The following is a 13,440-nucleotide window of genomic DNA, read 5'->3' as shown; positions in this document are numbered from 1 at the left end:
GGCAATGAAACATGTAATAAATGCAGCTGGAGAATTATACTCCAGTAAATTTCAGATGAGCTTTATTTAATGATACAGTGTAAAAAACCCCATTGCAATGAGAGAAGCCACTGTTTTGTAGCCACTGTAAATGTTTTAGTGCATTTTTAAGAAATAAGTATAGCACTTAGGCTCCCACAGCTAAAGCACACAATAAAACAAGGATGAAGACTTGGAATGTCAGCAGGGCTCAGATGCACAAGACATGGAAGCACAACCCCCAGCACTGCTATTTTTTGAAAAGCTTCGACGCTGATGGGTGGGATTTGAGGCACCAGAAACCAGAGAGTTACTGGATTTTGTCTTGTATAAAAGAGCCACAAGGGCAGCATTTGGGGGGTCACAGCTAATTCTGGCTGGCAGAGGCTGGGTTAAACCCCAGGCAGGGGCTCATTGTAGCCAGCTCCACCTGGAGCTCTGTCAGGGTGTTTCACTGCCCCTTTAGGGTGGGTTTGCGTTTGCTGGGGTTTGTTTTGGGGTTTTGTTTTAGGTGAGTTCACAGAGGTGCTTTTAGAAGGATTATTTGCATCCAGGCATTCAAAGCTTAACTCTTGTTTCCTTTGTTCTTGAAACCTTGGCCTTGTTCTCTCAGTTGCCTGCCTGAAATCAAGGGTACTTGATCATAAGAGAAGAAAGCATCCACCTTGTTTGTGTCTTTGTCCCTTGTGCTTGGGGAAGAGCTGACATAAAAGTACATCTGTAATTTAGTGTTGTCACATATCTTCTCTCCAGCCAGAAATGCATTCAAATAAAGCCTTAGTACTCTTCTGAGCTCCAAGCTCAACAATTTCCCTGCAATTTAGTGGCTCTCTCAGCCCTGAGAGCTGTTTGATTGTCTCCCTTTGCAGGCTGGCTGTAGGACCTGGCCTTTGGCTGCTGTAGGAGTCCCAGGGGCCATCCAGGCAGCCTCACATCCACCTGCAGCTGCTGCTCACCCTCAGACTGGGAGGTAACAGACCCTGTGGATGCACTGTGAGAGCAGTGGCTTTAGAAAATATGCACTGAACCTCTGGAAGTGTTTTCTGTAGAAAATCTCCACCTGGGAGTTGAAGTTCCTTTTCCTTGTGCCATGGCTGTGGGTAGGCTGTGCTGCTGGAATGACCCTCACTGCTCTGGATCCCAAAAGTTTGGGATAGGAGCTGCAGGGCTGGCTGCTGGGGGAGGTTCTGCAGCGCCCCTGGAAGGGACAAGGGTGTATTTTCTAACTGGGAACAAAACCAGTTTGGGGATGAACAAATTCCCTATAAGTCATGGTGGTTTTTTTGGGCTTTGTTTTTGTTTGTAATTCTTGGCTAAGAAGAACCCTTTTCTGAAAATTTGTGTGACTAGGTGGTAATACCTTCCTCTCATCTGGGTATTTTAGGAGTGCTTTGTAGGAACATTGCTTTTGTTGGCTGTCCTTACAAGGACCCCATTGCTTGGATTTCAAGTTTCACATCCTGTTCTCTCGAAGCAGGATGATTCAGACAAGTGCAGGGCACAAGCAGCACTCTTTCTGAAGTGGCTACTTCCATGCTGTGCAGTGATAAAAGTGTTCTAAAAGCAAAGTGGGACCCTCCAAGCCTCTGCAGGCCACTTGGATCCGAGATGATCTATCATCAGTGTTTGTCTCTGCTGCCCAAGATAAAAGTTTGGTAGAACAAATTGAAAAGTAAGTGAGCAATTTATTATCCAAAGCAATCCTTGTCTGTTGCCTTCCTTTGTAATTTGTAGTTGTCAGGGTCTTTTTCAGAGTAGCACAGCAGCCTTTTTGCAAGTGTCTAAATTACTTACACTGACATATTCTGGTTTTCATATCATATATTTTAAGTATGTGCCTATTCCTGCTTTAATTTCTGTGATTTTCTAATGGAATTCAAGGGTTTGGGAAAGTCTAGAGATAAAACTGTAGTTAAAAAGAAGTGCATTTTGAAAGGCTGGAATGGTAGAATGGAACTTTTTAAATTACTGTAAAATGCTTGAGATTTCTAATTTGAAGAAGAAAAAGTTGCTGCAGTAATATAATTACATTTTTGACTCCTGTTTGGTTTTTTCCTTTGTTTTCAGTTGCTCTCCTCAAAAGTTAACCACTGGGAAGCAAAGTACATATGCCAAAAAATCAGAAACTGAGAGTACAGAAAATATTATGGAATAGGATCATGGAATTACAGAATCATTTAGATTGGAAAAAACTGCCAAGATCATGGAGTCAAAGCCAGCACTGACAAATCCAACGCTAAACCATGTCACTTAGTGCCACATCTACATGTCTTTTTAAATTCCTTGGGGATGGTGACTCAGCCATTTCCCTGGGCAGCCTGTTCCAGCATTTGCCAACCTTTTTAGGGAAGAAACTTTTCCTGATACCCAACCTAGACCTCCCCTGGCACAGCTTGAGGCCATCTTCTTTTTTCTATTGCTTCTTCCCTGGGAGAAGAGGCTGCCAGCCCCTGGCACCACCTCCTTTTGGGGAGTTTTGGAGAGTGAGGAGGTGTCCCCTGAGGCAGGACACCTTTCTGTGCCTCTGTGGGTGTATGGGGCTCTCAGCTGTGCCACACGGGCTCACAGAGCTCTCACAGGGCTCAGCTGCTCCCAGAGGATTCATCTCCCCTGGGCTCTGCCTGTGCTGCAGCTCTTTGCAGGCTGAGCACACAGGCAGGGCTTTTTATCAGCTGTGTGCCTTGTGTTGATATTTGGGGGGGCATTCTGGTAAAGACCCTTAAGAATATTAATGTTGTTGTCTTTCCTTAATCCTGGATCCTTTACCTTAAGCTAAATTAACTTTTCTGACTCCAGTTTAGAGACTTGAGTCTTAAGTACAGAGCCATTGGATTGTCTTAAAGAAAAACCAAAGTGAAAAGCTCCCAAAACAAGCCAAGCAAACCCCAAGAAAAATCTGTTACCCATCCTGACAAGATCAGGTCACTCCCTGTTATGAAATTATCTGAGTCAAATGGTTTAATTAGCATCTGGCTTCCCATTGCTGTGCTTCCTCACCACCTTTCCTTTGGAGAGAACAGTGTGGATCTGAAGGCTTTGGAAGTGCTCTGCAGTATGTGATGTTTAATTGAAGCAGGGAGCAGCAGTGCCAGCTCTTCTCCTCAGATGCAGCTAAGGGTGTTCTGGGTATTAAAATTGTATTTTTAGTTATCAGATCTGTTCCTAGGTAAGATAGGTAACCAGCTTCTCCCTGGTATTCCCATGTTTGGAATGACAATAGGTGCACCAGGAGCCAGCATTCTGATGGTGAATGTCTTGCTTCAAAATGCATAAGATTGGAGATGCATACATTCCAGATTCCTCCCTAATTGCAGGAAATTGCAGATCCCAGCAAAATTGGGAATGCAGCTGCTTATATAATTACATCTTCTGTCAGTTGCTATAGCTCAGCTTTACAGCCCTTCTAAAATATCTTCATAGTTTATGGGACAAATAATGCCCCTGTTAATGTTACTTTGGGATCACCCCTTTCATTTATTCACCACTAGTTCCAAAGGACTGGGATTTTTCCTCATGCTGAACTAAAAACAGTGTTAAAAATTAGTGATTATATTAAGGCGAGGTTTTGCTTTAGCTGCTGTAATTATTAAGCCAAAAGACATAATTGCAGTTTCTTCCTGTTGCTGGGCTTGGGTTTAGGAAGAAGTACCAATTCCTGCACCTCAGGTCAGTTTGATTTTGGTTACATGCAAACCTTTCCATTTTATGGCCTTTGGAAATAGAGGGTAATGGGTCATGGAAAAGTTGTTAGGTTATTGGCAGCTAAGTGTTGCTATCTGCCACTGGTCACTGAAGGACAGATAAGACAGAGATCACAATTCAGAGTTTAATGAAATGTGCTGGCACCACTTACACCACCATCACAGCTGGGAAATGGCTGAAAGGTTGGAAAGGATTAATGGAAGGGCAGTAAAGGAATGAATTTGGTCTGGCTTCTTGAGAAGTGAGAAGAGTGTAATTCAACCAAGGCCAAGTTCATAGCTGGACCGTGTTCTGCAAATTCCTGGGCAGAAGTGGAATTTTGAGGCTGTTAGGCTTTGGATGGAGCATGGTCTGAGCAGAGCCAGTGGCTGAGGTGGAGCTTGCTGGAAAGGGGTGTGTTTTGAACCATAACTGCATTTCACTGCTGGGGTGGTGCAGTGATAGGGCAGTGTTTTAATCTGCTGCAGTCTGTGTTTAGAAACCCAAAGCTGTACGTTTCTAGTTTACCAAAATGTAGCAGAACATTGCAGAAATTACCAGGTGAGAGACTGGAGCCTGTGCTTTGTGATAGATTAGACTATTCAAACACTTTATTATGACTTTAATCCTCCAGTGCATGAAAACTGGCATTAAATGGGCTATTTAAAGTCTCTTTGTGTACAATCAATGCTCTCACGAGAAGAAAGAAACCTCATTTAGGCAGGACAGTGTGGGAAGTCTTCAGCTATTAAAATAGAAAGCGATGGTTTCTAGCTTTTTAAACTGGTTAGTCTTGAATGTGTAGAAATTGCAGCTGAAAATTAAAACCCTTGAAAGCTGACAGCAGAGAAGCTTGATTCAATGAGACAAGGTTTATAGAGCTGCAGTACTAACTCTGTAACTTCCTTACAGGCTTGGAATTACATTTTGGGCAAGTTCCTATAAGACATGAATTTGAAATTAGGGTAAGGTGTTTTTTATAGTAGAACACCTGCTTACTCAGTGTTGTGGTGTTTCCAGAACAGCTGATTTCAGATATTGCTTTTGCTTTAAACTTGTGGGCTTTTGTATACAAGCAGCAAATGCCTTTAGATTATTTTCTGAAAGTTGGGGGTCTGATTTTCCTTCTCAGCAAAAGTCTGAACTTCATGGGCTCTGCAGGGTCCTGTCCCTCCTGCTCTATTACTTTTCCCAGCAGTAGGAGCTGCAGGATTTGATTTTCCATCAATTATGCATTCACAGCATCCCTTGAAATGGTGCCTTTCTCTGCTCCTCTGAGCCTGAATGGGTCACTGTGTGCAGCTAAGGAAGGAAAGCATTTGTCATACTCTCAACCATCATTGTTAAAAAAAAAAAAAAAAAAAAACAAACCAAACATTTTTGTTAAAAGAAACTGGTGCCCCCACCAAATTATTTTTTACTGATAAAGGAGGCTAAAGCCCTCACCTTATTTATGTGTGAAAAAAGCTTTGTTTTTATGGCTTTGGGGTCACACAGGCCCTCCTGGGTTATTGATTTTTGTTCTGTACATAGAGAAGCAGTGCTGGCATGTTCAGTTCCTGCTATCTCTGATGACATTTGAGACAAACTGTGCTTGAGCATCCCCTTTGGGTTCTGCCTTCATGGCCACTCTGTGTGCAGCAAGGTACAGAATGCATGTTGGACAGTGAGGAAATCCTTGGACAGGAGCACAAAGGGCTGGTGGGTGGGAGTTGTGGCATCCCTCTGGCTTTTTTGGTTACATTCTGCTTTCTGTTCATATCTACTGGTATTTCTCCTGGACTTAGAGGGGACTCTGCTCTTCCCCCTACTGTGTTATTGATACTTCAGCTTATTCTTTCCTTTTGCTCATTTCTTTTGTACTTGGTGCTGGTTTGTAAGTGCTTACAAGGAAGGCTTTCTTAAAAGTAGTCTGCAAATCCTTGTTTATCCCTTTTCCTGTGTCCTGTTTTCTGTATCCCACATAGACTGTCAGCTGGGATTGCAGCTCTGCAAGGCATTTCTTGGAGGGTGGTAGGGAAAAACCACTAAACTGTAGGGCAGCACAAGGTATAAATAATAATCCTTTATGAGGTGTTTGCACTGATTAAAGACAAGTGCCTGTAAGGCTCAGCCCCTGGGCTGATTTGGGTTCCACTCTGGAAAGGGAGAGCTCCTGAAGCAGTGTTAATTTGCCATTCCTGGTTTCCAGTGCCCAGCTGTCAGGATTTCTGCTCCATCCCAGTGATATCTCCATGCTTATCCTGCTTTCATTCCTCACTTGCAGATCTTTATCTAAAATTGATTCTTGTCTGTTGAATGAGAGTCTGCTCAGTTTGCAGGGAGGCTGAGAGCCCTGGGCAGCTCTCCAGGCTGGTGAAGCCATTGCTGGAGATGTTGTGATGTGCTGGGGAGTGTCTGACCCTTCATTGATCTTGTATTGCCCAGCATGGAATATTTCACTCCATCCTTATATTTCACTCCATCCTTTTCAGCTGCCCAGGCACAGGGACCTTCTTAGGCATGATGGGTTTAAAATAAAACTTGGAAATGAGCAGCCTTCAGGAATACAAAATTCTGCAAGTCAGATGCTGTTTGGTGTTTTCAGAGCTTATGAAATGTGTTGGGTTATTATGCCCTGATGGCAAAGGAGCCTGACTTGGTGGCTTGGATATTGTGTCTGTTTATATTTCCTAATTTCCTTTCACTCCTCAACCCCAAAAGACAAGATCTGAGATTTTTCTGTTTGTTCCTTGTGTCTGGGAGCACAAAGGAGGCTCATTGTGTTTTCTGGCAAAGGCAGTCATCACAGTCTGTAGTATCTGTGCAGCTTGGCAAGGATAATTTGCATTTCATCCTCTATGCATATGGGGTCTTCTCCCTGTTCATAAGGGAAATGTGAGAGGAGGAGTGGACAGATAGGACTGGAGACAGAAAATGTGCCATTCCTAGGCTTGTGCAGTGTGTTTTTTCTGAACAATACTGTTCTAGATGTTTCTGCAAAACTCCTAGAATAATGTGAAGGGATTGTGATTTAAAAGTAATGACATGATTCTGGTCTTTATCATCCCCTTCAAAAGAAATTCCAGCCACTTGTTTGCAATTCCTTCTTTGAAGCTGGCAGCAATACAATCAAAAAATGGAAATGCTCCTATGATTCCCCCTCCTGCTCCTGGAAATGGATGTTTGGACCTTTCCTTGCTGCTGCTTTTTAAACCTGCATCTCTATCTAGTGGCTTCCTTCAAGGGTGCAACTGTGAGGCTTTCAGGTTGCCATGTGAGGTTTCAACAAGCTGAAATGTTGACTTCCAGCATTTGGGAGATTGTCATTTCAGCTAGGCCATTACTGGGAATGATTTAAGGAACATGATGTGGTTATCCAGATCTCTCAGCATCTCTTTGGGATGTCTTGCGTGTTGGTTACATTCTCTCCAAATAAATTCACATTCAGCTTTCTTTTCAGCAGAAAAGCAAATAATTTGTGTGTAATTTTTACCGCATTTTTTTATTAGTGAGTTATTAAAAATGGGAGAGAGATCAGCCTCATTCCAGACCCTGTGGAATGAAACACAGAGCTCTGGGAAGCTCTTTACCAGAAAGGTGCGGCCAAATGTGAGGGAGCTGAGGGCTGGAAGGTCTCCTTTTGGGAGGGATCAGGTGAGCTGAGTGTGGCATCCAAGCAAGAGATGGAAGCAGAGCTTCAGTAGCAGGAGAGCTGGGGCTGTCCACAGGGCACATTGTGACATGGTCAGGAGAGGTCAATGTGGGTAACACTGCTGTGGCCTGAAAGCTGTGCAACATGCAAAGAAACTGGAAGGCAGCTCACTCAAAATATGCAATGTTACCTTTGCCACGACTTGCCCACTGAAGTCATTGTTACAAGATTTATTCAAAGCCAGAGGATGCCCAGGACTGAAAACAGGTGAGGTGGTACTGGCTGTTCTCTTCATCCAGCCAGCTGCCTTTGGGTAGGAGACATTTCAGAGCAGGCTGTGCTGAGGAGGTGCTGGAGGAGTTAATCATGTGTGTGGGTGTTTGCAGGCTCAAAGCCTCTCCTGTGCATTGGTGCAGGAGTTAATCCAGCACGGTGGATTGGCCAAGCTGCCTGCTCAGCCTGGTGTCTGGATGTGCCTCCCCTTTGGCTGTTCCCCTTTCCAGCTCCGTACTGGCCCATCCTTTTCTGCTTTGGCCATTTTCCTCAGTCAGATCAGCCTGGGTGCTTTGTGAAGGCAGCATCCCAGTGGTGTCCCAGGGAGGTGGTCAGTCCTTCCCACAGCTGCTGGATGTCCTGCCCTTGGTGCCACCGTGCCACCAGCTGTGTGCCCACCCTCAGCCCATGTTGCAGAGGTCTGTTTGATTGCAGTGCTGATTCCTGTGCACGTTCCTGCTTGTGGGCATGCCAGCAGGAGCTGTGCAGCCCTCAGCACCCTGGCAGCTCTGGGGAGCACAGCCCAGGCTGGCTGTCACTGTGGTCCCTGCTCAGCCTGCTCCCAGATGCAGCACTGCTCCCTGCAACTCCACTGGTTTGTTTGCTTCTTCTTAGAACATCTAAATTATTACAGTTTTCTTGTTAGTTTTTAGTTCCTAGTACCTTTTGAAGACTGAAGTTATCTTAAGGAGAGCATCTGGGACACTGAGGGCAGTTTGGCCGTTGTCGTGTGCCAAAGAGCAGCCATGAAATGAAGAGCTGGGGAGGGAGAGGCCAAGGCACTGCAGAGCAGGATGTGTGTCAGGGTGGAGATGCTGATTCTCCATCAGCTGATTCCCTCTGTGTTTGCAGTGGAATTTCTCCAAGTGCACCGGGTCCCTTTGGGATGAGGATGGCTCTGTGCAAGTGAAAAGATGATTATCATGTTGTTGTATTTATTTGGAGAGGATGTGCAGCGGTTTTCAGACAGCTCCACGCACCTAATTGGGAATTCAAATTCCAGCTGGTAGATTGAGGCTGAAAGGCAGAGCTGTGGGATGGAAGCGGGCAGGCACAAAATGCTGAGGCTCCTAATCTTTTACAGTATGTTTGTTTAATACAAAGTGGTCTATTGAGATTGTTTTGCAGAGTAGAATAATCATTGTGTGCTGACTAATGGGAGACAGCAAGCTGTTAAAGAGCATCAATTAACCATACAGGAGGAGATTATTGAGTATTTTCACAAGCATTTAGGGTGTGAAGAGTAAAGGATATTGCTTGAAGGTAACCCTCGGAGATTTTTAGCAGTTGAAATCTATAAACTGCAACAAGAGTATCTGTGGCCATGCATATGTTTGCAGAGCCTTCCAAGAACAGAACTGGAGTTCGCTTTGCAGTTCCAGATTGTGCTGATAGGAAATAAATAGTGCTTTGCTGAACTTATGTTATTTAATATTGAGAATTTTAAAGATTTCCCCTCTTAAATTTACATAATTTATCTCAGGAAACACTGGTCCTCTTTGTAGAAGCTAGCATGTGCAACATCCTTCTGATGCTTGGGTGCAGGTGCTGTTACACTCCTGTTCCCTGGCTCTAGGGCTGCTGTCCTGGTCCTTAGAACTGGTCCTGCTTGCCTGAGTAATTCCCATCCCTGCTGCTGCTGTGGGTCAGAGCTGGATGCACTCAGTGCTCAGAGGAGCATGCTGCTCCTCCATCATGTGCCTTGCTTAATGGATAATAAAATTCTCCAGTTTTGACTGGTGGAGAGTATGAAAACCTATGTTTCATTAAGAATGCTTTTATACAGCCTTACTGTGCTTCTGCTGGAGTTTAATGTGAAAAATAAATAACATCTTGTGGGCTCTGTTTGCTGAGTGATGTTGTTGTTTGTAACTGATGGGAAATTTTTCCCATCCTGGATTCCAGTGTTAAATCCACTTTGTGCAAACATCATTTTCCATTTATTCATTGGCTGCGGGGAGACCAAATAACATTGAATTCATTTTTTCAGTGTCGTTCTTTCTGAAGTGGTGTTAGAGGATTGCACCTCAGTTATTCTTACAGGCAACAGCGAGAGATGTCCCTGGGATTCCTTGGGGATTATGATAAAGAGGGACCCCTGGTTCTTGGACAAGGACAAAGATAGACTTCTCTCTGCTTCAATTCTCTGTTCAAATGCCTTAATCAACAGAGGTCTCCTTTAACAGATGGTTCTGCATCGATAAAGCCTTTAATGTCTTAGTAAAAATTCAGAGAAATTTACTCCTTTTCTGATTTGATTGATTTTCTTAATCTTCTTTAAGCCGGGGCTGAGGGGTGAGAATAACTCATCAGAAGACTATGGAGAGGATTAATTACTTGGCTGCAAAACTCCTGAAGATATTCTGCAGGAAGATGTGGGATGAAGTTGGTGTCTGGAGGAATTTAGCTGTGACGGCAGCTGTCACACCTGCAGGGTTTCACTGTCAGACAGTGCACACTGATCCCCTGCATGCCATCCCCTTCTCAGCTTGTTTCAGTAATAAAACCTTCCCCCTGATCTGGGGGATAAAATTCCTTTTCTTCTCTGACCCTGAGCAGCTGCAGCTCCACAGGGGAAATGCTGCAGGTGCTTCACTACCTCAGGACCCTTGTCCTTGCAGCTGGGGCTGCTTTGAGCTCTGCCTGATCTCTGGTGCTTCAGAGAGCTGCCAAAACATCCCTGGCTTTACAGGCAACTTGTCAGAGCCGTGATGTCTGAGACACAGATATCTTAATGCAGATCTGCAGATTTCAAACCCCAAGGAGTTGTTCAGCTTCACCCACAGGCTGGAAGGGGAGGGGTTGCAGAGCAATTTCAGGGCTGGAAGGGGTATCATTAGCACTGAGCTTGACCTGAGCTGAGCTTTGGCCAAAGGCTTTGTCCCTGGAGCTGCACTGAAGCATTTCATGGTTCATTATCCTCACAGTAGGAAACAGTGTCTTACTCTGAAGCTGAATATCTTAACTCCAATTTTGATCTTCTTATGGCTTTGTCAGCAAAGTCTGATCTTTACCACTTTCCCCCCCCCCCCCCCCTCCTTTTAGGAAGTAAAACAAACTGTGTGTCTGTCTCCATGAATGGAATATTTTGACCTCTCTAAGTTTCATATTCTGAGGTTTGTTTTCTGGGCTGTGGGTCACTGGATGCCCTGCCTGTGACTCCTGCTCTCTGTTTCCCTGTGTTTTTTGAGGCACAAACTCCAATACTGTGCACAAGTCTCAGGAGAGCTCTGGGATTTGTGCAGGTTGCAGAGGCAGCATCGCTTTGGGGAAACTTTGCTGCTTTTTGACTGAGTTGATTTGGCAGCTTTGTGCCATAGCAGAAACAGAAAATCCCATTGGGCCAAGAGCCATTTCCCTGAAGGCCTTAGCAGGGTGCCTCTTTTACAGATGTTTCTCCACTGACAAGTGCATTTTGAGATGAGTCACTGAATTCATATTTAATCCACGAGTAAAATTGGCAAGGCAATTACCATCTTGCAAGTTCTTCAAATCAAATTGTTGGAGAACATTAAATCAAATGCTTTGGAAAAATCCCAGTATATACAATTGCTTTTATAATCCAGACTGTGATGCTGTCACAAGAGAAGCTTTTATTTTATTGGGACTTGTCTTCAGTGAAAGTGTGCTGCCTGGTACTCGTTTTGGTCTTGGCCTCTGCTTGACTCTGCTCCATTATTTTCCTTTTCCTAATTGTTATCCCATAATGAGAACTGAGAATTAAGGAATTGCTTGCTTACAGTTGTCACCCCTACTTTTCAGCATTGCCAAGTGCAAGGAAACATTTGCAAGCCAAAACAATGCTGCTGTTCACGAGGCAGTTGATCTGTCATGAGAACCTGGTGGCTCAGAGCACAGCAGGGATATGCAGGTGGCTCTGCTGGCTCTCCCTTTTTGCTCTGGAGCCACCCCAGCCACTCCCCAGAGAGAGGGAAGCATGCTCACACCTTGTGTGTAATTCATCCCTGGAGGGGCTGCTGGACTGGGAATGTGCAAGAAGTGACTGCAGGCAGCTCTGGGTCCTGGGGCTGCTGCCTGGCTGAAAGCACAGCTCAGCTTCATCTGCCTTGCTCTGCCACACTCACAGCTGGCTCCTCTTTTTGCTACATCCCAGTCCAAACGTGATGTTTGGTGTTGTTTGCTGGGGGAGGATTTCTTTCACACAAATGTACCCTACTCTTCCCTGCCTGTTCTTTTTCTTCCCTCTACAGGTGGCAGCAAGAGAAGAGCTGCAGAAGGAGAGGTTCTCTGCCGCTGCTAGAAAAGCACAGGAAAGCACTGAGCTGAAACTGAGGGGTCTCACATCCCTCTGTGCTCCACAGAAAACCAGAATGCACGGTTTGTGCAGGCTGGTGCTGAGGAGCAAACAGCCTGCCAGCAAAGTGGCCTCTGGTCAGTGTGTGTCCAAGGATGCTGCTGCAGCTCTCAGGGCTGCAGAGGTGATCAGAGAGCTGCAGCTGAGGGAGGCCAGCCTGCAGAGAGAGCTGCAGCAGCTGCAGCAGCAGTGCAGGACCAGGCTGGATGGCATTGCAGAGGGCTTGGAGGGAGTGATTTGTATCTCCCCCTGAAGAGAGAAACCTGGGCTGGGAGAGGCAGAGGAATAGAGTGGCTTGCTCACATTGTGCAGCCTGGCACGGGGCAGTGTGAGCTGAGGAACCAAATGGAATTTTTAATTCTGCAGCCTGGGAATCATAACTTGTTACTGCTTTGTGACTTGTGCTGGGGCCACAACCCCAGTGCTCTCTCTGCAGCCCCTTTATTGCTAACCCTGCCAATTAAATCCTGCATTGGGCCTTGGTGGGAGTGTGCATAAATCTCCCTTTTATCTTCTGGATTTCTGGTTCTTCTGCCAAGCCCTGGGCTCTTTACAGTGCTCAGCTGCGAGGCACGGTGTACACTGAGGCTGTGCATTGAAGTACTAATTGCATTCAATATTTCCCAGCAACTGGAAGAGTTCATTAGTCAGAAAAATCCAAGTATTGGAGAACATGAAAAATACCAAGGCTTAGAGAGATTGGAAATATTCAAGAGTGTGTTGTTTTAATTCAGCTGCTCGGAGTATTTGTGGCAGCTGTAATGTAGTCACAATAAAGAAAAACAAATGCCTAATAATAAATAAAGCACTGGGCTGATTTCATTTACTGGTGTGATGCACTTGAATTAATTGGGTTCTCAAAGAGAACAAACTAGAAACCATTCCATCAGCTCCTGAGTCACAGTGAGATGGATAACTTCTGGGCCTGCTATAGGAAGTTTCTGTGGTGCAGAAATACAACTCCAACTTCCACACTTGAGGAGTCTCCAGGTTCTGTCTCTGAAGGCTTCTTCCCTTGGAACAGTGAAATGCTTTTCCTTTGGCCTTAATTTCCTACCCTTTTCTGCTTTGCTTTCACCAAGGAATATTTTTATGTTCTAGCTGTACACTCTGAGGAATAAATAATATTTCAAGAAACCCGTCTGCTTTTCACTTGTGAATTGCTGCGAGCAGTGGGATTTGGTTTGTCTGGGGAAGCAGCCCGTGGGAGCAGGGTGTTTGTGTGTGCTGTGCAAGGCTGTCAGTCACAGCCAGGGTTCCTGCTGGCACTGGCAGTGACACAGTCCTGGAGCAGGAACTCCCTGTGGGGCTGGCAAGGTCCGTGTCTGGGGCAGGCTGCTGCTCCTGGAAGAATCTCCATGGCTTTGAAAAGCCAGCGCACACCACTCTGCTTTCCAAAGCATCTCTGTAGGTGCAGGGCACCTGTTTCAGGCTGGTACAACTTTGGGCAGGTGTTGGCTCCAGGACTGCTGACATTTAATGCATGAGAGTCCTCATTCAGGCCGATTTCACAGAAAAT

General features: G+C 45.2%; 1 protein-coding gene across 1 annotated transcript in view; it reads left to right on the top strand.

Moving 5' to 3' along the window:
* TEDC1 (tubulin epsilon and delta complex 1) overlaps nucleotides 1-13,058 on the top strand; it is a 70,429-nt gene extending 57,371 nt beyond the window's left edge. Inside the window, exon 8 of the mRNA XM_058030094.1 lies at nucleotides 11,818-13,058. Within this exon, the coding sequence (XP_057886077.1) occupies nucleotides 11,818-12,174 (357 nt within the window). The 3' untranslated portion in view covers nucleotides 12,175-13,058. The remainder of the gene's footprint in view (nucleotides 1-11,817) is intronic.
* Nucleotides 13,059-13,440: the final 382 nt, after the last annotated feature.

Source organism: Melospiza georgiana, chromosome 9, assembly GCF_028018845.1.
Source record: "Melospiza georgiana isolate bMelGeo1 chromosome 9, bMelGeo1.pri, whole genome shotgun sequence".
NCBI lineage: Eukaryota > Metazoa > Chordata > Aves > Passeriformes > Passerellidae > Melospiza > Melospiza georgiana.
This window is presented reverse-complemented; position numbering and strand designations above follow the sequence as displayed.